At 42.6% G+C, this 22,705-nt stretch overlaps 1 protein-coding gene across 4 annotated transcripts in view; it reads right to left on the bottom strand.

Moving 5' to 3' along the window:
- OSBPL1A (oxysterol binding protein like 1A) overlaps positions 1–22,705 on the bottom strand; it is an 84,632-nt gene that overhangs the window by 33,994 nt on the left and 27,933 nt on the right. For all 4 annotated transcript variants that reach the window (XM_075416307.1, XM_075416308.1, XM_075416309.1 and 1 more), the window contains exons 14-15: positions 21,819–21,900; positions 18,737–18,843 (exon numbers count right to left, since the gene is read on the bottom strand). In XM_075416307.1, the coding sequence (XP_075272422.1) occupies positions 18,737–18,843; positions 21,819–21,900 (189 nt within the window). The remainder of the gene's footprint in view (positions 1–18,736; positions 18,844–21,818; positions 21,901–22,705) is intronic.

Genomic DNA, 22,705 nt, shown 5'->3' with positions numbered 1-22,705 from the left:
AGTGAAGGGTAAGAGTTTATGCCAGCAGCTCTTTCAAGGTAGTGATCCAGAAACACCATTTGTAACTATATGATGTCCTTAAGCACCAAAACAGTTCTACAGTGTCAAAAAAAAAAAAAAAGGTTCGATGGTTCTGCTACCATTATTTGACTGACTCCACCTGTAGGTAAGCAATGCTTGCAGAGATAGACAATATGACAACCTTCATGTACTCTACTTAAAAATACAGGTATCACTGGAGAAACCACCTTGTTTGAAACGAGCATACTGTTTATTTTTATTTTTTAAACACAAAGCAGCTTTAAGTAATATCACCATTTTGTCACCTTGTATTTTATTATTCATGAGATACATCTCCTAAAACCTTCCTGCAGTAATTTGGCTGCAAATGCAGGATGTTTCGGGGTTTTTTGGGGTTTTTTTTGGTTGTGTTTGTTGTTTTTTAGAACCACACACACTGTTTTTCCAAGCTTAACAAGAACAATGCAGGCAGATTGGCACTCTTTTCAAAACACAAGTTTATTGAACAACATGACTGAACAACTAGGTGATAGGTTTTCCCAAAATACAAGAAGTGGTTTGCTGCCAGGCAAAATTTTGCCGTAGTCTGTTTTTCATTCACAAGATTTGGCCAATGATTAAGTTCCAAGGTGTTACTCCATCTTCCTGGCTACTCCACCACCATTTTTGGAGATGAACTTCAGCTTTATCGCTTTTCCCAAAGTTTTCTCTTCCCCATCCTGTCTTTCTTCAGTGACCCAACACAAAAACAACTGCAAGATTACAGGAGGAACCTCCAAACTAGTTTTAAAAATGCTTATTAACACAAAATCTTTAGGATCTATGTATAAAGCAGGAAGACAAGCATAAAATTATGAAGAAAACACCTGCTTTCAGAAGCATATGCATTTCAGTCTATTAAACTGGATGAAGACAGACTAACATCTTTCAGTAGAATATCATCTGATTTTGTGAAGTTGCATTAGGTGAGCACCACACTATTTTACAGTGACGCAAACATTTATATTAGTTAGTAAATATCACACCAAAATGATGCAGACGTCAGTGTATACACAGCTCTGGAAATGCAGTCTGAGCACACCCAGGAGAATATCAGAAGAGACATTGTATTGACAGCCTGCATGAGGCACAGCTTGTGATACAGGCATGGCTTCCGTACCTTTAGTAGTGGTGCCTGAGCTGAGAAAGAGACAGATGGCAATCCACATCGCACTGGGTTCAGCTCCTCATTCTCCAGCTACAGAACGTCTGTCATCTTTTTGATCCCTGTTGCTGGTGCCCGCAATGCCAGTGCCACCGTCAGTGTTGTAAGCTCTCCACTGCGCTTCACAGGGACAGCGGCACAAAGCGCTCTAGCGAGCCTGGCATGAGGCCAGCTGAGTTCCCAGTGTTCAGTGGGTCAGGCTTCCTACTTTACCCTTGTCAGGAGCTATTCTTCACAAGAGCAGTTACAGTTATCATTTAAACCTGGGCTTGTGCTTGTGCTGTTAGACAATGACAGTTAAGATCAGTCTTGTCTTCATCTCTAAAGAGAGTATTGCTATAGCAAAACTTCAGATTTATAATTGCTGATGGAAACTATCTAGCTTTGTCTTACAGAGGTAAACAATCACTCAATCATTAACCTTACAGCTGTAGACACAGAATCTGATACACTGACACAGAACCACCATGACTTCAGTATCTAGGTCAGTGCAATAATTTATTTAAAAAAAAAATACTTCTCCGGCTGAAGAGGTTTGATATCCAATTTCTGGTAACTAGTTTCACTTCTGGTTTAACTGAATCTGCTTCCAACAGCTTCCTGTAAATATTTGAGTCCTTTAGGCTGCAAGCACTGAACTGAGAGTTTAAACAGTAGAAATGAGTTACTTTAGCAGTCAGACCTCTATGTTTTGGTTTTTTTTAAAAGGAAAGCAACAAGCTATTTGCAGACACTTCTATTGTCTTTCCATGCTATTAGAAATCCTGCTCAGCACAAGAGCACAGTTTAACTCCTTCACTGCGTATTACTAGCAGAAAGTTCACGTGCCTATTCCAAAACATCAAAAAGCTTATCTCAGTGTAACAAACACCAGTCCCATTCCTTTCTGTACCCTCAGCTCCCACAAGATAGATGGGAGACTAGCAACACGCACCAAACCACTATTTTATCTCCTCCTCCCCCCGCCCCCAGCCTGAAGTCTTGAACTATATCAGCCCAGCCTGTAACCAAGGCTTCTCTGTCCATCCTGAAGACATCTCAGTACAATACACAAAATACTTGCTTTGTTTGGTGCTGGATGCTTTTAATTTAAATTAATGCCCAACAACAGTGGCACTTTTGTGGTGTAGGAAAGGGTCACACCACTAATAAATGATCATCTCTGCAACATGCTATTGCAGCTGCAAGTAAATCCTAAAAACAACACATAGCAAGCACGGCATAGAACAAATACAGACACCTCAACAATACGTAGGGCTACCTGCCTTTAAGATTAGAATAGCAAATTAAAAGACAGCATACCTTAGCTCTAGGTTCGCCTGGACCAAGAGAGAGAAAAGGCAGACTTCACAACACTGCAGTGTGATTTAGTTGAATTTTACTTTCAAAAGCGCTCAACTTCAGTGTCAGGAATAAGAATGACCCAAATATGCAGACTTTCGAGTTGTGTGGGAAGGAAGACCCACCTCTTTCACATAGCAACCACCAAGCGATCTGCAGCCAGACGCTGCCAGCGAGCACGCCGTGTACCAATGCTGCTCTGCAGCGAAGCTGGGTGCAGGAGAGCAGCCTGTGACACTGCCTCCCCAACGTCTCTGACTACTCACAAGTGGGGTTTTGGTTTTCAAAATGAATGGTTTTGTCCAACTGCCACAGAAATTCCATCCTCCGCAAAACGTCACCACTTGTGCGACGTTTGCCACAAAGCACAGACGCAAGGCGCAAGATTTCAGTAGCAAACTAAAGGCTAGTCTAACACCTGGCTGGACACTAACACATAACCAAGGAATTAGAAGAATCCTCCTACAGCAGAACTGATAGTTTTCTGCAGATCTCTCTTGATATCAAGAAAAGTAATCCTACTTTCTGTAATGAAGTAAATGCCAACCAAACCTGCCATTCGTTTCACACTACATCTGCTTATATGAAACTGTTAGTTTCCAGGGTCAGCTACTCCAACAGGACATGCTGTCCTGAAAGATACACTATCCTACAGAGCTCTGCATTGTAGCACATTACAGTATGGAAAACTGCTCACAGGAAGCACTGGAATTCCAAGTGAGGATTCTTTCCCTTCTTCTGTGATCTTCATAATGAATGAAAACCCCTACGAAAAAATCTGAGGCTAGCACTGCAAATCACAGCCTCAGTGCAGACAGTTTGATATCTACGCTGTTTGTCTACTCTAACAGACAAGCTCACATAGCTGCAGTTTTGCTGTTAATACAATGCAGTCCCTATTGCTAGTGCCTCCATGCATAAGCCAGTTCTTTGTGGTGACCAGTTTAAACTAGTGCCGAGTAAATCTGTTATTCTTTTACATTTAGTAGAGAAAGAGAACTACATACTTTCAAGAAGAGTCAGGTCTGCCTCCATGTCCTGAACAAAACCTGCTTTTTCATTTCATCATGGAAGAAATGTAAAGACTTTTAATATCTTCCCCGAGGCTTATCTGCTCAGAAGTTGAATAGTTCTATGTATTTTGCTAGCTAACTTTGAAGCATGCTAGTGCAGCACTACTTCTACAAGATACACTTCTACGAAAAAGTGCTTTTAGATTTTCTGCTACCTAGAGTAGGACTAAGCTGTTGATTAAGCTGCCATTGAAGTGAAAATTGAAACCAGTTGCTCTTGCATGGAGTTCTCATACTTTTGGGCACATCTGAGCTTCAAGAGAGGAAGTTTTCCAGAAAGAAAAAAACCAAAAAAACAAAACTGGCTTGATTTTTACCTCTACTCACAGGACTTGACTCCCACTAAGCATATGTTAGTATATGATATGAATGTGTATAATCCTGCTTTTCTCCTAACACACACCTTTCTCTCCCCACCCCCCCAAAAAACTAAACAACCAACGACCACACCAAAAAAACCAAACCAGGGACAGTTTTAGTTTCAGGAACAAGTGCTTTATGAATACTCCTATGACATATCAAACTGCAAGTGTGACAGCTCACACTAAATCAAAAACAAAGTGTTCCCAAACACATGTAGTCTGATGAACTCATCACTAGATTCCTAAAGCATATAAATATTTTATATAAAACTTTTGGAGTTCTCATCTGTTTATACACAGGTCTTTCCACACAGAGTCCCCCTGCTGACTCACCACTCCCTATCACCATCAACTACAAGGAACTTGTGACACACATCTGCTATCTTAACATATGTTAAGGCCTTGCATCAAAACTGCTCATGTGCTGGAGTAAACTAGCTCCTGTAAACTTCATCACAGCCTTGGCTCACCCCAGGGTACACAGTGCTGATCCAAAAAAGTTATGCTTTACTTCAACCGTTGTTTCTTGCTGAAGTTTTCTCTCTCTCTCTGTGCTATAAGCTTACCATTTATCCAGCTTCAGAGATCTATCGGATCTCGAGTTAAAAATAGAATAGTTAGATAGCACTTGCCAGTGACTTGAATGACTGCTAATGCAACTACTGAAATGCAAAACAAGATGTGGTCAGTTAATCAAGGAGGTAAGCTGAGCTCACTGATGACAGGTAAAGGGTTACTTACTGTATCACAGAGACAGCACCAGTCTTCATCTCCGAAGTCTGGCCAGCTGACCCTACAGCTACAGCATCAGAGTACCACATCTTACAGAGATCATCAAATTCAAAAGAGTAGAAATCTCAGAAGGCTAACATAACATTTTGCTTTCTTTCAGACCCATATACAAGAAACATCACCAATAAAGTTCCTTTTCATACAAAGGCTGAAAGACCCACACACACACAAGCAAACCCATACATACCAACTTGAAGTCCCGGTAATAATCTATTCACTTACATTCCAACTCAAAGCCTATAGAAGAAACCAAAGACTTCTTAAAACAGGTCATAAGACTGCCTCAATCATTCCCTAGATGAACACAAGGATTCATTATCAGTCAACTATGAACATTTACCTCAAAAGTTCAAGAGGAGGAGTTTAGCAGAATTGATTTGGAAAGGCTACATTGCATTCTTCTGAGTACAGATTTATTAAAATAATAAAATTCTGCTAATGAAGGCAAGGACCAGATATGACTTAGAAAGAGACAGTGGAATCACTGCTAGAAGCAAGAGCCAAGCTATCGTCCACGCAGAAAAAACCTCAGACTTTGGCAGGATCACATCAACATAGACAGACATCAGGCAGTAAGAGAACTGTTACCCAAGAGCTGGAAATGCTGCGAGCAGACAGCACCCTTCTTCCAACATACAAGTCTATCATAAAAATCCGTAATTCAAGACTGCCTGATTAACAGTTTCTGAACTACCCACATGCTAGGGACAAAGACTGTTTGCCTCCTACCTTTCCCTCCTAAGACAGACAGTTCCTCCTCAACACAGACCTTGCTGCCTTCCTTCCCCTCTCCTGTTTCCACATTTGGCTATGTCAAAGTTTGTTTATTCAGAGGCTGATGAAGCACCACAGTTTAAACCAGTGGAGAATGTCGCTATTCTGAGCCAAGAACCCGTCTAGGAGTGCAAGAACAAACTGCAAAGACTTCATTTCTCACTGCAGATAACGAGGATGGTTTTGGTTTAAAAGCTTGGGTTTAAGCTTTTCTATCAGAGAAGCTGATTTCTTCAAAGTGATTCTGCACTGACCAAGACTTAACAGAGCTTTTTCTGGTTTGTTTCTAAAGTAAGACTTAATGGCAATTCCAAGTTTTCCTCTCAAAACTATTTGTTTTTTTACATTTTACTTAAAAAACTTCACTGTAAACTGATAAATCTCATGAAGTCTACTTAGGTTTGAGAGCTGCAAGAGTTGCCAGTTCCCGAAGTGCATTCTGTCCCTACTCATGTTCCAGCGTTATAGCAATGATTAGTCAAATACCAGGAGTTCAAACACAAAGCCTTCTGATTTTGTCATTTTCTGTTAAGTATTGTTTCTATTCTGAGTAAAGCTGAAATTAAATATGGCTGCTATTCACGTTTGCCAATAGTTTATGCCAAAACAAGCTGGGACTGAGTGACATCAGCTATGATGTACATGTTTGGGAAGCTTATTCCAAGTTGCAGAGCTACAAGATTACCAGAAAAAACCACACCCCAAAGATACTTTGCTGCCCTAGTGAGATTAAGCACCTATTTCCTCAGAGGCATATGCCACAAGTAACCTCACCCAAACTAAGGGTCTTATTCAAGCTGATATATTATACTGATGCCAACAGGACTTGAACAGTATATTGCTGCATGTTTTCAGATCGGTAGGCACTTTTCTTGCGACTTTTGCCTTTGAGACACTCTGGACATCTTTGAAGTTTTCTAGTCTCACAAATAGAAAGACCAGACTAAGACCTAAGTGTTCTTAAGAATGCACACAGGAAACATTTCCTTTTTATTCTTAAGGACCCTTTTGAAAATAGATCTTAAGGCAGTTTTGATCTAACTACTTCCCTTAGGTATTTTTCAGTATACACCACTGACTACTTTGATCAACCCCTTTTTATCCTCTCCCCCACACTTCTTCCCAGCTGGATCACGGCGAATGCACGTATTAGTGTTTTCTCTTTTGAAGCAACTGTCATGTTTTTGTTGGCTCTTACTGGCTAACAAGTGCTGCTACACAACTGGACACGTTGTTGACTCAGAGTGAAACCAGCTTCCTATTACAAAATTAACACTTCTGAAGCTGGTTGTCTCTTCTACAAGCTCCACATTGGGAATCTTGTTAATTATTCATGATAACTGACAGTTTTTTTAAAGAGCAATTCCAAAACAAACATGCATCCTGTACAGTTCTTCATTTAAGAAAAATATAGACATCTTATTTACTAGTTTTTATTTAATTTTGCATGCTAACCCAAGTAGTTGAAAATGAAAAAAAGTTGAATCCTAACATAGGCCAGAAGTCGGCGAGTTTCACACCACAGTGCTAGAGCTCTGATCTCCAAATGAAATCCATCTTGGAAAGTATTCTCATTTGCTATAGCCCAGAACAGGCTCTTCTCAACTTTCCAATATTAAGGAATCAGCCTTCATAGGCAGAAATGCAGAAATCCCACTTCTACTTCAGATTTTAGAAGGACTTGCAGCATTAAGTTTGTCTCCTCTTAAGGACAGTTTTCCTCTGAGACACTGTTTTGACCTCACCCACGAGCAGGCAACAACTGACAGACATCAGCTAGGCCCTGCGTAGGCTGATAAGACATTTCCTGAAATGTTGTACAGAAGTTCATCCTGCGGTTAGGGCAGACACATAACTATACTTCGGGCTATGGAAATGCGAATTGAAAGTTCACAACCTTAGACCAAATTAGCAAAAATATATTTGCATTGTATGCTAATATACTGCCTCCCAGTTATTTTTGTTAGGAATAATTGCTAGAGTCTAAAACTACTACAATTATCCCAAAATATGATACCTACTGATATATTACAAGCAGACACTATAGACCACCATTGCCATGCAGAACAGCTAGATAATCCAAATGTTCTCACTCGGGAGCAGATCTTCTCTCCTCATGAATGATCTCAAACACTTTTATCTGGTGGGGGTTTTCATTGCTAGGTTTTTTTACTTCGCAAGAATTCATTGTGTTACTCACTGTCACTCAGGTCCTTCTTGTGCAAGAAGTAACTAAAGATGATTTGAGTAGCTAAGACTGCTTCTCCCTGACATACATACTTAACACTGTAGCGAAACTATTTACTGATAAATCTTCTATTTATTACCCCCCATTAGGCAATCCAGTAGCATCTACAGTTCAACAGAAGGAGTAGCTCCAGCTTAAACTTCTAGTAAGCTCTTTTATATACTGCTCCAATAAAAACCAGTGGCTGCTAGAATAAAACTAGAAGGCAGATTTGATTAAAGTCTAAGTTTGAAGGAACACTGAGCTCTCACCACCCCAAGCTGAAAAAGGATCCGACAGCCTAGAGTGACACGTTGCTTTTTAGATTTAATAAATTGTATGTGGGAGCAAACACAATAGTAAAAAATACTGACCATATCTTAACAGCTCATGACACCAAACTGGGAGGAGTGGTAGATACACCAGAAGGCTGTGCTGCCATTCAGCGAGACCTGGACAGGCTGGAAAGTTGGGCAGAGAGGAACCTGATGAGGTTCAACAAGGGCAAGTGCAGGGTCCTGCACCTGGGGAGGAACAACCCCAGGCATTACTACAGGCTTGGGGTGGACCTGCTGGAGAGCAGCTCTGCAGAGAGGTACCTGGGTGTCCTGGTGGACGACAGGTTGACCATGAGCCAGCAGTGTGCCCTGGCTGCCAAGAAGGCCAATGGCATCCTGGGGTGCATTAGGAGAAGTGTGGCCAGCAGGTCGAGGGAAGTTCTCCTTCCCCTCTACTCTGCCCTAGTGAGGCCCTGTCTGGGGTACTGTGTCCAGTTCTGGGCTCCCCAGTTCAAGAAAGATGAGGAGCTACTGGAGAGAGTCCAGCGGAGGGCTACAAGGATGATGAGGGGACTGGAGCATCTCTCCTACGAGGAGAGGCTGAGGGAGCTGGGCTTGTTCACCCTGAAGAAGAGAAGGCTGTGAGGGGACCTAATATATACTTACAAATATCTGAAGGGTGGGTGTCAGGAGGATGGGGGCAAGCTCTTTTCAGTGGTGCCCAGCAATAGGACAAGGGGCAATGGGCACAAACTGAAGCATAGGAAGTTCCGTCTGGACATGAGGAAGAACTTCTTCACTCTGAGGGTGATGGAGCCCTGGAACAGGCTGCCCAGGGAGGTTGTGGAGTCTCCTTCTCTGGAGATATTCAAGACGCGCCTGGACAAGGTCCTGTGCAGCCTACTGTAGGTGACCCTGCTTCAGCAGGAGGGTTGGACTAGATGACCCACAGAGGTCCCTTCCAACCCCTACCATTCTGTGATTCTGTGAGCTCATCTGTGGCACATGGTTCCCTGAAACTGCTATGTTGGACTGCGGGACTGTGCCTTTGGTACTGTGTGGATGTCTGAGGGCTGTTCACGCTAGAGGAGAGAAGGCTCAGGATGGATCTCCATCTACACAAATAGCTGAAGGGAGGGTGCAAATATGACTGAGCTAGGCTATTCTCAGTGGTGCCCACTGACAGGACAAGAGGCAATGGGCACAACCTGGAACACAGAAGATTCCCTCTGAACATCAAGAAACACTCTTTTACTGCGAGGGCGACCAAGCACTGGCACAAGTTGCCCAGAGATGTTGTGGAGTCTCCATCCTCAGAGATATTCAAAAGCCATCCAGACTTGTTCCTGGGCAAGCAGCTCTAGGTGGCCCTGCCTGACTAGGGGTGTTGGACCACAGGACCTCCAGAGGTGCCTTCCAACGTCAGTTGCTCTGTGATTCTATGAGATTAGAGTTTAGCCCTTAGACTGAAATGTGGCTTTCGAGCTGGAGGAGACACAGCTCAGACAAAACTAGATTTCTGCTATCCATTGGCACAGATGCAACTGTCTATGGTTTCAGGCTTTCTTCATAGCTCAGCCAGCTCATTTTCATCTCAATTTGACTTGTCTGACCTTGCAGCAAGGTGTTTCACTGGAACAACAGACAATCCTATTTGCATGCATAGCACAGAATACTTCCACAATTAATAGCCTTGTTGACATTTCTAGAAAGGTATAAACTACTGACATATATGGATCACCACATTACCTAGAGAAGCTATACCATTATCTTGACAATTTAAGGCTATTCTCCACCACAATGATAAAATCCCTATGTATGACTGTGCCCCATCAGTTCATGTCTATCAGTTCAAAACCTCCAAGTTCCTGCAGATGCTTTTGTGCTACGGTAGACCTGCACAAGGTCTAGAGACTGATGCTCTGGCCAGTTAAACTGAATGTTTCCAGACAAGGCAAGAGTAGTTCTGTTCTCCCTGCCCTTCTCCCACCATAGCTCTCGATTCAAAAACAGAGACCTGCACCAGTGACACTATTAAATTTTAATATTAATAGGAAGCTGTATTTCTATTCAAGGGTCAAACAACATACCTAAACGAGCTTATGTTGTAGAAGCAGTGTAGCTTTGGCAGCACAAAACTCTCTGAAGCAGATGAAAAGTTTATAATCTGCTCTGACTAAACTGTTCTGCTTCTAAGCTAAGGATTACCTCTACATTATGGTGTACACTGCAGACTTCCTTCGAATTGGCATATTTTAAAGCCATTCACAGTCTCCTACTGTATCTATGGATCCAAGAGTTATTACACTGACGTCCAAGTTTTAACACTAATAATGTAGCCATGAGAAGAATGAGAGGAGGGAAAACATTGCTATTCAAAACCACTGAGTCCACGTTTACTTAACAAGCAGCTTAACATGAAGCTACACAAGCAAAGCAGGCACATCACAGGTGTATTCTATAAAGACAAGTATTCAGAAAAGGGCTATCCCTACATCAAAGCTGGACATCATCTCATACTGGTCTCTCCACGATAGCCACAACAAACAGATACACTGTATTCATAAGAGGCCCTCTATCTTACCACTCCTTTGCAGCAACATTCAGCTCAGTTCTTCACTGTAAAAGGATCATCATTTGTTTCGTGTGTGCTTATCAGCTATCCTTATAGAATAGCATAGCCCTGCACTTCCCATTTGTACATAACACTGAACACATTTAAAGTACATTATTCATGCATTTAAAAGGGGGTGATGTTAAGAACAATACAAGCACTCTAAAGAATGAGGTTACGAACATTCCTTGATGACCAGGCCTGGCATGTACCTTAAAGCAAAACTATAATACCAGTGATTTATTTTCAGTACATAAACACTTTCTAAACACAGCCCATTCACCAGTTCTAGCGATAACCTCAGTGACTCAGCACTCAGCATTATACAAGTGCGTTTCTTCACCGGACAGCACAGCAAGTAGAGATAACACTTCTGAATATTAGTATTAAAATGAAAAAAGCTTTTAAGGTCACTGGTAGTCTGGGAGAGAGAGAAAGAGACCAACAAGCACATGTTAGGTTCACGAGATTAAAAAAAAAAAAAAAAAATCAGACAAGAGGTCAGATTCCACCAATGGCTTACTTCTGTTATAAAAATGGTATCAGCTCTAAGAAGTCATTGAATAAAAAAAGTGAAAAAAACAGTTTTGGTTGAAAAGCCACAATTGTGGCCAGGTGAAGTAAAAAAAAAAAAAGACAACAACACACCCTCCCACACACACTAGTACTGTCTAAATGGGAGAACATCCATTTTTTTATTCATAGCCAGAAGATCCCTATCTTTCATGGAATCATAAGTGACTAAAACACAGCAACTAAAATGCAGCAAAGAACACCAGAAAATTAAGTTTAGAGTCAGTCAACCTCCTTCATTCGAGGAAAGGCTACACAATTGCACATGGACAGCCTAGTAGGCCATAAGGCAAGAGATTTGAAATCACTGACATTTAAGAAGGCCACATAAAACATACCAGAAATCCCAACACATGGGGTCCTCACTTAAGATGATTTGACAACAGTTAACTGACATGAAGCCTTAAGTTACTTATGCTACTCAGAGACAATGCCTTTAAAACAACCTCACACAAACCATATGACTAATAAAAAGTTAAATATCATATCTCCCTCAAGCCACCTGTTAATATCCATTACTGGACAGGCTGCATGAAACTTTTTTCATATGCATAGAATGATAATAAAAAGCTTATTTCTAAGAAACTAGCTTTTATCAGCTTTACAAGGAAAAAGAATTCTAAAAAAACCCTAAGTTTCAAGACAGACAGGTCAAGAAGGAGACTACATCTCCAGAGAATTCATAAATGTGTGTGACCGCAAGTCACACAGTTCAGCATTATGATGTTTTACTCAGCTGAGAGACAAAGCCAGACCACTTACCCAGACTGCCACTGCAGTCAAGTATCTCACACGCTCAGACACAACATCCCAGCAAACAAAGTTAACAAATGTGGTGCTATGCACAGAGGTTCAGCCTTAAATCCTGGTTGTTGCTGCTTCATTTTTTTCCTGAAATGTTACCACCAGTGCTTAGCCAACAATACACCAGCTGTCTGGAAGCTAGCGAGTTTTAGAACTCTGCTGTTCACCCATCCTTCCAACACACATCAGATACACGTTAAGCCAGAACACTGAAAACAAGCTGATCAGCTTTACATGCCATTATGGAATCACAATGACACTAGAAGCATAAAAGTGTGCACCCTTCTCACTCCAGTTTGTTTTCCAAGCATGACAATATCCTCACAGCAGTAAGTAGCGAGAACACAAAGGAAATTCCCATGTTATGTATTTCTTTTTTGTTCCTCTCTATCAACTTACACAGAGACAAGAGCACCATTTTTCAAACACATTCACAGAAAACAGAATTGCTAACTCTTATTTTAGAAGCTTACTATATGATATACTATTCCATTAAACTTCACCGCTGCTTTATCTTTCCTCCCTGTAGCCGCAGCTAAGCCCCTTTTCTCCATGTTCTTGCATTAAAAAACAAAAATCACCAAACAAGTCGCAGGCAAGATCTCAGAAGTAAACCTCGGAGTGGGAGCTGCAGAAACCCAGTGAGAAGCAGTTTCATTTCAAACTAATACATTTTTTACACTGTGTTTCCCCAGAGGCCCATGAGCGGATTCCAAGTTAGTTTACACAACACTGCTTAACAACTGCCAAGGAAAAAAGTAAATACAAGCCAAGCTTTGAAAAAGCATTAATCTGCCCTGGAAAGCGTAAGAACAGGTTAGCAGAATGCATTGAGTTGGGCAATGCAGTACCGAGTGGTGGATGCCTTCAGACAAGCTGTGTGACCAGGCTTGTAGAGCTACAAGTCAGCAACAATTTCCCTGTCACTAGAAACTAGTATGCCACTTTGCCAACAGATTATACTCAAACATATCAACAGCTACAAGGAAAAAGGTTAGCTTTTGAAGTGCATACGCTCAAGGAAAATATGAAGTTGGGGCCCTGTTGTAATATAAAGACCAGTAGCATTCGTCTTTTGCCCTCCAGTAACATCCAGGTGTCCTTCTGTCAGTCAGGACCATCTGCAACCCAGAAGCCTTTCCTATACAGCACTCGACCAAGTATCTTATCAACTGCTTCAAAACATAAACATTCTGTCAACACGCATAATGCCCTGTTATAAAAGAAAAGCAGTAATATTTACTTATCTTCTCCCTGAGCAGAGTCCCAGTATTTGTTATTTTAACAGGCTTCTGCCTGGGCTGCTGCTTAGCTTCTCTGCCCACTCTGGTGACCTATTCAGTTTCGGCTGCTTTAGGAAAGCCCCTGACAAAAATTATGTTCTTTAACTCCCCTATCTTCAAGATACTTTGAACTCACTAAACTGCTTTACGTAATACCGATAAGGACGTTGTCTTCACAGACCTGTAGTTAGCTTTCTATCTGCAAGCTGTAGTATCGTGGCAGAAAGAAAAATCTTCCAGAGGAAGAATGCTATGCCACCCGCAAACATTTCAGTATGAAGTTCCTCTGATTTGAATATTTCATCTTTAGAGCTCTAGTACAGGTGAAAGACATATGCATGTACAGCACCCAAAAATTACTACAGCAAGAATCATCAAGGCACGATCAGAACTACTGGTGTTCTAGTGGGAGAAACAACCTGCCAAATTACTTTCCTGTCAGTAGCTTTGTTTTCTTATATGCCATGCCTATACGTCATTCCACAACACGTTGGATCCCATGCTCTTCTGCATATTGGAAAAAAATCAGTCTTTACCTGGGCACCTGTCTGAGCACAGAGAACCTTCCAATTAACCTGTTACTTTCAAACAAGATTCAACCTGCACTAGGTATTTCTCATACGTTTCTACTCATTTGGAGGACCCTGCTTTTTTCCCCCCTGAAGTCAGAGACTCATACAGCCAATAAAGGTTTGCTTGATGCAGACATACCTTGAGTCTCTCAATACCAGACACCTCTTGCTACGCCCAGTGCAATTACTGACTGCCTGAAAACTGCGCTCTTCCTTTCCCCAAGTTTACAAGCCGAACAGCATTTCCACTTGGGGCACTGCCTACAGGCCTTGGCAACCTGAGGTCTTGCCTTGATTTCCACTGCTTTCAGGAAGAGCTGCAGAACAGAATGGACAATGGAATTGCTCTGTTGTGCTCCAGTGATTGAAAGGAAGAAAGAAAAACAAATGAAAATAGGGCTGTCACCTGCTTCTAAGCACAAGGAGAAAACAGCAGAGAAACACATACACTGGTTTCACGACTTGAGGTGCTAAGGACCCTATGGTTCCAGGTCTAGCCAAGACATGACTCCCTCCCCAGCCCTAACTTAGGAATCATAAAATTAACCTCTTTCTTAGTTGAGTCCCTCACCCCCTCTTCATCTCTCCCTCCATCACACCAAAGGCTCCCAATACCTGACAGATTAATGCAGCTGACTACATTGCCAGGTGGCAGAACAGGACTGCTGATGCACTCCAGCATCTCTGTTTTCTAGACAGATTTGCTCAGGGTGCCCATACCAATAGTTCTCCCTTGACTGCAGCATGTCATCACTACTCCCTGCACCTCCACAAGGAAATGGATAATAAAAAGTCTCGTTAAGGAGTCACTTGGACACAGCTCAGAGGCAGCACCTTCATTCACAACCCAGTTTGGTAGTAGGTCTAAGGGGTAACAGCCATGCTCATACTTCTCTCCCAGACCACAAACCACACATGTATTAAGGACAACTATTTGTAGCCAAATAGCACCCATGCATGCATTCATTCACAAGAACACAGAGACACATCTAACCCTTTGACATTCAACTACATTTCCAAGAAATATGAAATAAACTAAGGCAGTACACTGAACTAAGATTAGTATTTGCTAGTTGAACTGCATGCACATTTTTTATTTACAGTACGTCAGTTATACATACAAGAGGCAGCATGTTACGCCATGGTAAAGATAACTAAACCCAAGGACTATGACCCATGGTATTTTGACCTTAAAGTTTCTGTAAAAATGACAAGCTTAATTTGTTATGACAAACTCCACCTAGCTGAGTATAAAACTCATTTAAATCAAGAAATTAAGAAACCTTTTCCAAACCTCTTATCTCATCAGCTGAGGAATTTAAGCATCGTGTAAACAAATCCCTTCTTCAAAAAAAAAAAAAACAAAACCAAAACCCACCAACAACCAACCCATCCCCCAAAATACCACCAAACTAGAAAAAATGACACCACCTACAAATAATGGAAGAAGATCAAAGCCACAGACTACAAATGAAGTCAGCTTACAACTGCTATTTGTTCCAAACTCATGCAATACAAGCTCTCAATTTACTGTTAAGTATAACCTTTGACGGTAAAAGTGAAACTTTGGCGAGTCAAGACACTCATCAGACCACTTTCTCTAGCACTGGTCAATGAAGAAGCAAGCTTGAAAAATAAAATACCGCTGGTCTCTTTAAAGAACACTTTTCCTATCAGTTTCATACAGCTTCGGTGCACGCAGCTCAAGTATGAGAGATAAATTTTAAATTCAGCCAGAAAATCTAGCGGTGACATTAGCATGCAAAGAACCTTAAGTTAAACTGCTCCTACAACTATATAAAAATACCTCAGAACATAAAACCACCATACTCAAACCGCGTTTGGAACGCAGGTCCTGGTATCCGCTGGGCACAGTACAAGGGAAATGCTGCTCTGAACCAATACTTACTAACCTTGGGCCAAAGTCACTGCAGAAAACGTGTCAAGCCGCACTAGCTCCGACGCGAACGCCTCGACAGACGCTCAGACCAAAGCACCCAAATCGCCTCCGGGTCGCTCTCCCTCACGCGCCGCAATCGCTCGGCACGAACTGCCCGTGCCCATCGCTGCGGGGCTCGCCCCAACCAACGCCAAGCGGGAGGCACGGCCAGCCGCGACCCCCCCGCCGCAGCCCCGCGGGCGCGCCACCTACCGCCCACCGCGGCCGCGCCGGCTCCGCTCCGCTCGCAGGCCGCGCCCCGCGCCGCCGGGAGAGCCGCCCCGGGCCGCGGTTGCGGCAGCAGCAGCGGTTGCCGGGCCGGGCCGCGCCGCGGGCGGCCACCTGCCCCCCTCCCCTTGCAGCACGGCGCGGGCGGGCGCGGCGCAGGGCGGGGAGCGGCGCCCGCCCCGGCGGGGGGAAGCCAGCCCCGAACCGCGGGGAGGCAGCCGGCCCCCGCCCCGCCCCGCCGGGAGCCCCGCCGCAGTGGGGGTTATTTTTGGAAGCTCCCCCGCTCCCCCCTCTGCGGCGTCACGGCAGCTCCCGCCGTGCGGAGCGGTGAGGTCACGCCTCCCTCCGCCCGCAGCCGGCCCCGCCGCCCCTCCGCAGCGGCCGCAGCCGCCCGCGCTCTCCCGCGGCCGGCGGCACCGAGCGGGCGCACGGCCAGCCCCGCACGGCGGCACCGGGGGCGGGCGGCGAAGCAGCGGGCAGACCGCGCTCCCGCACCATTCCTGACACAAGTGGAAGAGTTGAACCTTTCCATCCTTCTTTTCCCCCCCCCCCTTTAGTGCTGTTTGAGCAGTTTCATTTGCATATTGCACAATTATGCTACAATTTACACAGCGCAGATGGGCAACATGAAACAAGAAGTCTTCTCCAGCAGGCTGAGGATGGCCTTAAGTCAGCAGCCTCTCCTCACGAGTGAAGCAGTGGCTTCTGGTATGCTGACAAGTGGAGTTAGAGGGGGAAAAAAAATTCTCCTGAAAGGGACAAGATGCAAAGGAACCCAGCCTGAGCCAGTGTTTGCTCGTCCTGGAGAGCCAGGTCTCGTGGGACACGCACAACGCTGCTGACAGGGGCTGTGGAGCCCGCAATTCCTCTGCTCCGAGGAGGAGGCTCCACCTGGGAGCCCCTATAGGACAAGCTGCAGTCAAACAGCCCCGTTGTCTCCGGGCCTCTCCTCAGCAGGCCAGGCAGGAAAGCGGCTCCTGGACAGCTGCAGAGCTTGCCCTTCCTCACGGCAGCCTGGCAGCGGCAACAGCAGCCAAGTACTGCCGGAGCAGAGCATTGACCGCAGGGTTCCCAAACACCGATGACACCCAAGCCTGAACTTTGTTACTGACATCATGATCAGAAGCGAAACAAACACTCAAAAAGGATACTTTTTGCTAATGCAGAACCCTGTACATTGCTTTTGCAGTGCCAACAGAACTACCGCCTAGAAATCAGCACCGAACAGCAAAGAACAGGGCTCCATCGTGTAAAAGACAACAAAACCAAATGCTGTGGGTTTAAGAACAGTAATGCTCAAGGAACATAATTTTTGGAAAGGTTCAAGCCTTAGAAAGAGATTGCTGCTGTAACATCCATTTGAGCTTATGGCATCTTTAAAAGCCTGCATTCTATTCCGAAATTGCAATAGTTTGAAGTTTAAAAATACCAAGACACAAAACTCTTCAGGATCACATCATCTCCCTGTCATGACCGACCGATCTCACTAGCTATGGCAGAAATCCAAGTTCACACCTCAGCCTATTCCACTGTGCCCAAATCTATGTGCTTCCAGATTAAAATAAGGCCTCTGCAACACCTACTGAGGCTGCTCAAGTTCGACTAAGGTAAAATTACAATTTCACCATATGTTTTGCCATACTCCACTCTGGAAAGCTATTTTAGTCTCGCTTGAAGCAAGATGCCAACACAATTAAGGAATACTAACTAACACTATACACCCACTGTTGTAACAATTTCCCCCTCATCCACAAATGAAACTGGCAACTTTAATATTAGATTTTCTTAAAGAAAAAAGCTCAATGTAAAAAAGCAACGCTTGTTCCACCTTGCTAGAGCTTGACTCAAGTGAGCCTAGAAGACTTGACTGGAGACAAAAAGGCTTGGAAAGGAATAAAAAAAAGATAATCTTAAACCAAACCTAGACAACAGAGCCAGTGTTTGCAGCTCACTGTGAAATAACTGGAAGACTAACAGCACCAACACAAACCTCATTTTGAAACATAGCTTACTGATGACAACAAAAGCCTGACTGAGGGATTACTGTTACCACAATACAGCAAAACAGATTTATTCCATGGTATTAGGGTATCTTCTAAAGGGGAGGAAAAAATACCAGATCGCCTACCACAGGAATTAATGAGTTTGACATACATTCCCAAATTGAAGCATTTGCATTATGTTTAACACCACACAAGATATTTGTCGCTGGGAAAGCCAGGAGTTCAATAGATAGCATTCGCACACCCACTAAGCACATGGTCTGAAAAACAAATTCAGTAGCAACACTGTTCAACACTTCAGTTAGCCAGTGCAAAAAAAAATTCTTAGTATTTTAACCTTCAAATCAGTAAAGCAACTGCTTTATTGAATTTCAGCATTCAGTTTGAACATTACAAGCGGCAGTTTGTAAGCAAAACCTGGGTTCTCTTCTGAACACTCAAATACCAAGATATCCTTCTGTAGAGGAACTTTGCTACTCTTTCTTTACAAGCATGAGTTTTCATCAGACGTTCAGCATACAACAGGACAGCTTAACAACAATATGAAGTTCTATGGGTATACGTAGTTTTGTAACATGTAAGTGGGGAACTAGCAAAATATACTAAGCTATTCAGACCCTTTATAGATCCACGCAGCACAATACATACCCCTTCCTGCTTTGTGAATAGGTTGAGACAGTCAGCCAGGGCCTCACATGTTTGCTGGGATACTTCAGAGACAACATCAACTTTTTGCAGGAGGGGAGAAGACATTCCTGAAAGCACAAAAAATTAGTAGTGTTAGGGGGACGCATTGTAAACAACAGGATTATTTCCTCTAAGTAATACAGACAACATTCATATTCTACAGGAAGGCTAGTGCACTGTTAAGATCTGTGTGAGGAAAAGGCAAGGAAAAGTAGCACTAAGGGATGCAAATTCTTTCTTTTGCCTCCTTTCCCTAGTACTGGTGTGGCTCATGAATGGATTGAATTTCTCTTTCAGGGTGGCTTAGAAAGCCGAGGTAGTACGCTTTGGCAGCAAGAGACTGGAAAAGTGACAATCGACAATCTCCTTTTAACCACTTTCTAGATTTAAAACCCTCTGAGTTGCCAAGTGACAAAATTCAAATACAAAGGATACCATACTGGTTTAATACAAGTTAAAGTGAGAACTAACTTTTTATGCCTTCTGCAGAAGAGAAAAAAAAAAACAAAAACAACTTACCACAGTGCAGCTGGAGATTTAGGTTTGAAAAACAAATGGGGAGTTACAAGGACACTGATCAACAAAAGGGGAAGGAGATCTTATTTTCACGGACTCATCTTTGGATAAGTAGTATAGCTTGCAGAGCAATGCCACCTCACCTCCTGACTTCTATGACCCTTTATAGAAGGGGCTACATGTCTAGAACCAGCAGGACACCATGATAACCCAACCAGCCAGTAGAAATTATTGGAGTTCATCTTTGCAGTTTTGTGATGTGCAGCAATTCCTCAGAGGTCAAGCAAGCCATTCTCTCAGGAAGCGTACTTGTTGCAACTAAAGTGTTCATTTACTGGCCGCAGACTCCAGGATCAGTTGACACCATTTGGTAACACAGGTGTTTCAAGTTCATTTCACACCAATAAAGACTAAGAGGTCCAGCAGTGACAGTTCTTGAATTCATTTTGCAACCTATACTGCTTGTGTGGGACAAGATACAGTACATATCCATGTGCTCATCGTTGTCTTTGACACCAAAGCTCACTACTGACCAGAATTAAGAGTCTCTACTTGTGGCAGCTATCAATAACAGCTAGCACCTCTAGCAGGAAGGGCAGCACACTGAGTGCAGGAGCAGCAGACACAGAAACATAGAATGGTTTGGGCTGGAAGGGACCCTGAAGACCATCCAGTTCCAAACCCCCTGCCATGGGCAGGGACACCTCCCACTAGACCAGGCTGCTCAAGGCTCCATCCAACCTGGCCTTGAACACTGCCAGGGAGGGAACATCCACAGCTTCTCTGCGCAGCCTGTTCCACTGCCTCACCACCCTCATAGTAAATGATTTTTACTATGTAAATGATTATTACAATTTTTATTTGTAATAAATAGAGGAAATGCATAAATCTCAAAGATAACATGCTATTCTAAATCCAGGTGAGAGAGACAGAATTTTAAATATCAGGTCCCAAGATAGCCATTTTTATATTTATATATTTTATATTTATTCAAAAACTTTTACAAGTTCCACATTGGACTTTTAACTCAGAAAATTGCATTCTTCTGGAGCCAGAGGACAAATACTTTAAAGATACCACATCAACCCAGTGTGAGAATTTGGAGAGCTGCAGCTTCCACTGGAGGCCTACAGAGGTTACATGTGAACCTGGAAACAGTTCACTGACCCACCAATTTACAAACATTCACTGCGAGGAAAATAGGAAATTCTTACTGCTACTGGCCAAGACTAGCAGTTTTTAGGAGAGGTAGTATCTGGTTTTGCTTTACTGTGGGTTTTGGTTACTGAAGTTGTGTATTTTCACTAAAAAGTGAATGTGCTCACTGGTTCTTCTGCTCAGTGACATGGGGACAGTGAAACTGCCCCTACATGTACCAAAGGGAATTTATCCACCTCATACTAATTTTCAAACTGCTTTTTGTGAATTCAGTTTTATTGTATTTTATTGTGTTTATTTTACCCCAATAAAACTCATGTGTATTACAAAACCTTATTTTTCTTTGTGACATAAAAATTCAGTAACAATTCAGATAGTGCAAGATAGGTTAACATCACACAGTAACTTATCCCAGTAGCATACGGAGAAAAAGCTGTATTTTACACTCCTTTTGGGAAGGCACAGGGATGAAAGACAGAACTTTTTCCTCCCAAAACTGCTATTCTCTTAACAGACTATGTATTTGTACAGATAATCAATTTGTTCTCTAGTTTGAGCTTCATAAATTTTAGTCACAATATGTAAGTAGGACTCATGTTCAAAGGACCAACAATTAAATGTTCCTACAGAACTCGTTTGTGTATTTAGTATGTGAGCAACTTCTGTACACGTTTAAAGCATCAAATGAAACAAGTTCTAATCTCTAACAGCTTGATGCCTGTGCTATTTTTTGGCAGTTGTGCTGCAAAAATCCAGGTACATGTTAATTCAAGAGCTATTATTTAAAATGAAGCCCAGGAAGTTCAAATATGGCATAAAACCCATGGCAGAAGTGTGTGGAATATATCACATTACACCATGCCTCCAGTTCCCTGTATAGTTCTGTGATTTCACTTCACATCCTGTTTTCATGCCTCAGCTTTCACTGTGCTTCTACTTACTACATGTCAAGTTTGAGGTGAAAGCTGGAGTAAGACAGCTAGCTCTTCATACCTGTCAGGGGACAGTTATGCTCTGCAACAAGCTATCAACTACAGATTTTTTAAAACCTTGAAAGTGAACCACCACATTATATTTCTACTATACTACTCAGTAAGTGCTATATCTAAAGGCAATTTCACTACATTCGCAGCCACTAATAAAATTTTTCAGTCAAACTTATCAGTTATTTCTCCAAGTCTGAAATCTTAGTTCTTCGTGATTCTTATAACGTTACTTTATTTGAATCTTTTTCAATGAGGAAAACAGTCTACTTTCAAAATCCTGAAAATTTAATTACAGTGAAATTAAAGAGTGCGTTGTTCAAAAGCAAAAAAATTAATTGCCTAGTTGTTGGTGACAAACTGCATTTTAGAAGAGTAAGTTTTACCTTTTGTAGCATCCAAAGACTTAACCATTGCAAGAAAGTCTGAAATTTCTTTACTGAGTCTGTGCTGGCATGCTTGTGCTTTCTGAAAAGACAGCAAGGATAGCTAGTTCAGAAGTGCTTTGTTCTAAGGAAAGTGTATGTTTACTCTCTTAACTATACTGAAATTTTTAAATTTGGAGAACATTAAATTTTAACAAAGATCCCCAGTGACATAAACTGACACATTAAAACTGAAAAAAATTGCTTGAAGTACCTTCAAAGACACACAAGCAAACAGAAGAGTTATGCACACAATTTTGCTGATTGGCTTTTGTTTAAATAAGCACAGCACACCAAAGCCCAAAGCTAGGTTGCATGTACCACTTTTGCATTTTCTGCCCTTTTTTATTAAGAGGTTTGAAAACCCAGGAAGAGCCATCTCATTCTTTGACAAACCCATGCCCAAAATAAGCAAACGCATAGGTTAACTGATGTATGGAAGGTACAGCAACATGCAGGAACCCACACCAAGATCATATTCCAAGCCTGCATTTGAACTTGGAGATAATTACCCATTAGATAATATTGTCTTCTTCTGTAGGCTTCTGGGAACTGCCAGCACCAGTTATCCTCCCATCTCTGTTCTGCCATGAGCTGCTTTGAGTTCTTGTACCAAAAGGTATGGTACAATCCACTTACAGTTCAGTCACATGAAGATTTTTGTGTTACAGTGTCAACTTTCCCTTAAAGCAAAAGGTTTTAGGAGTACCTCAAATACTACTCTGCCCTAGTGAGGCCCCATCTGGAGTACTCTGTCCAGTTCTGGGCTCCCCAGTTCAAGAAAAATGAGGAGCTACTGGAAAGAGTCTAGCGGAGGGCTATGAGGATGGAGAGGGGACTAGAACATC

Source organism: Opisthocomus hoazin, chromosome 3 (assembly GCF_030867145.1).
Source record: "Opisthocomus hoazin isolate bOpiHoa1 chromosome 3, bOpiHoa1.hap1, whole genome shotgun sequence".
Lineage (NCBI taxonomy): Eukaryota > Metazoa > Chordata > Aves > Opisthocomiformes > Opisthocomidae > Opisthocomus > Opisthocomus hoazin.
The sequence above is the reverse complement of the archived record's forward strand: the minus strand, read 5'-3'. Positions and strand labels throughout refer to the sequence as shown.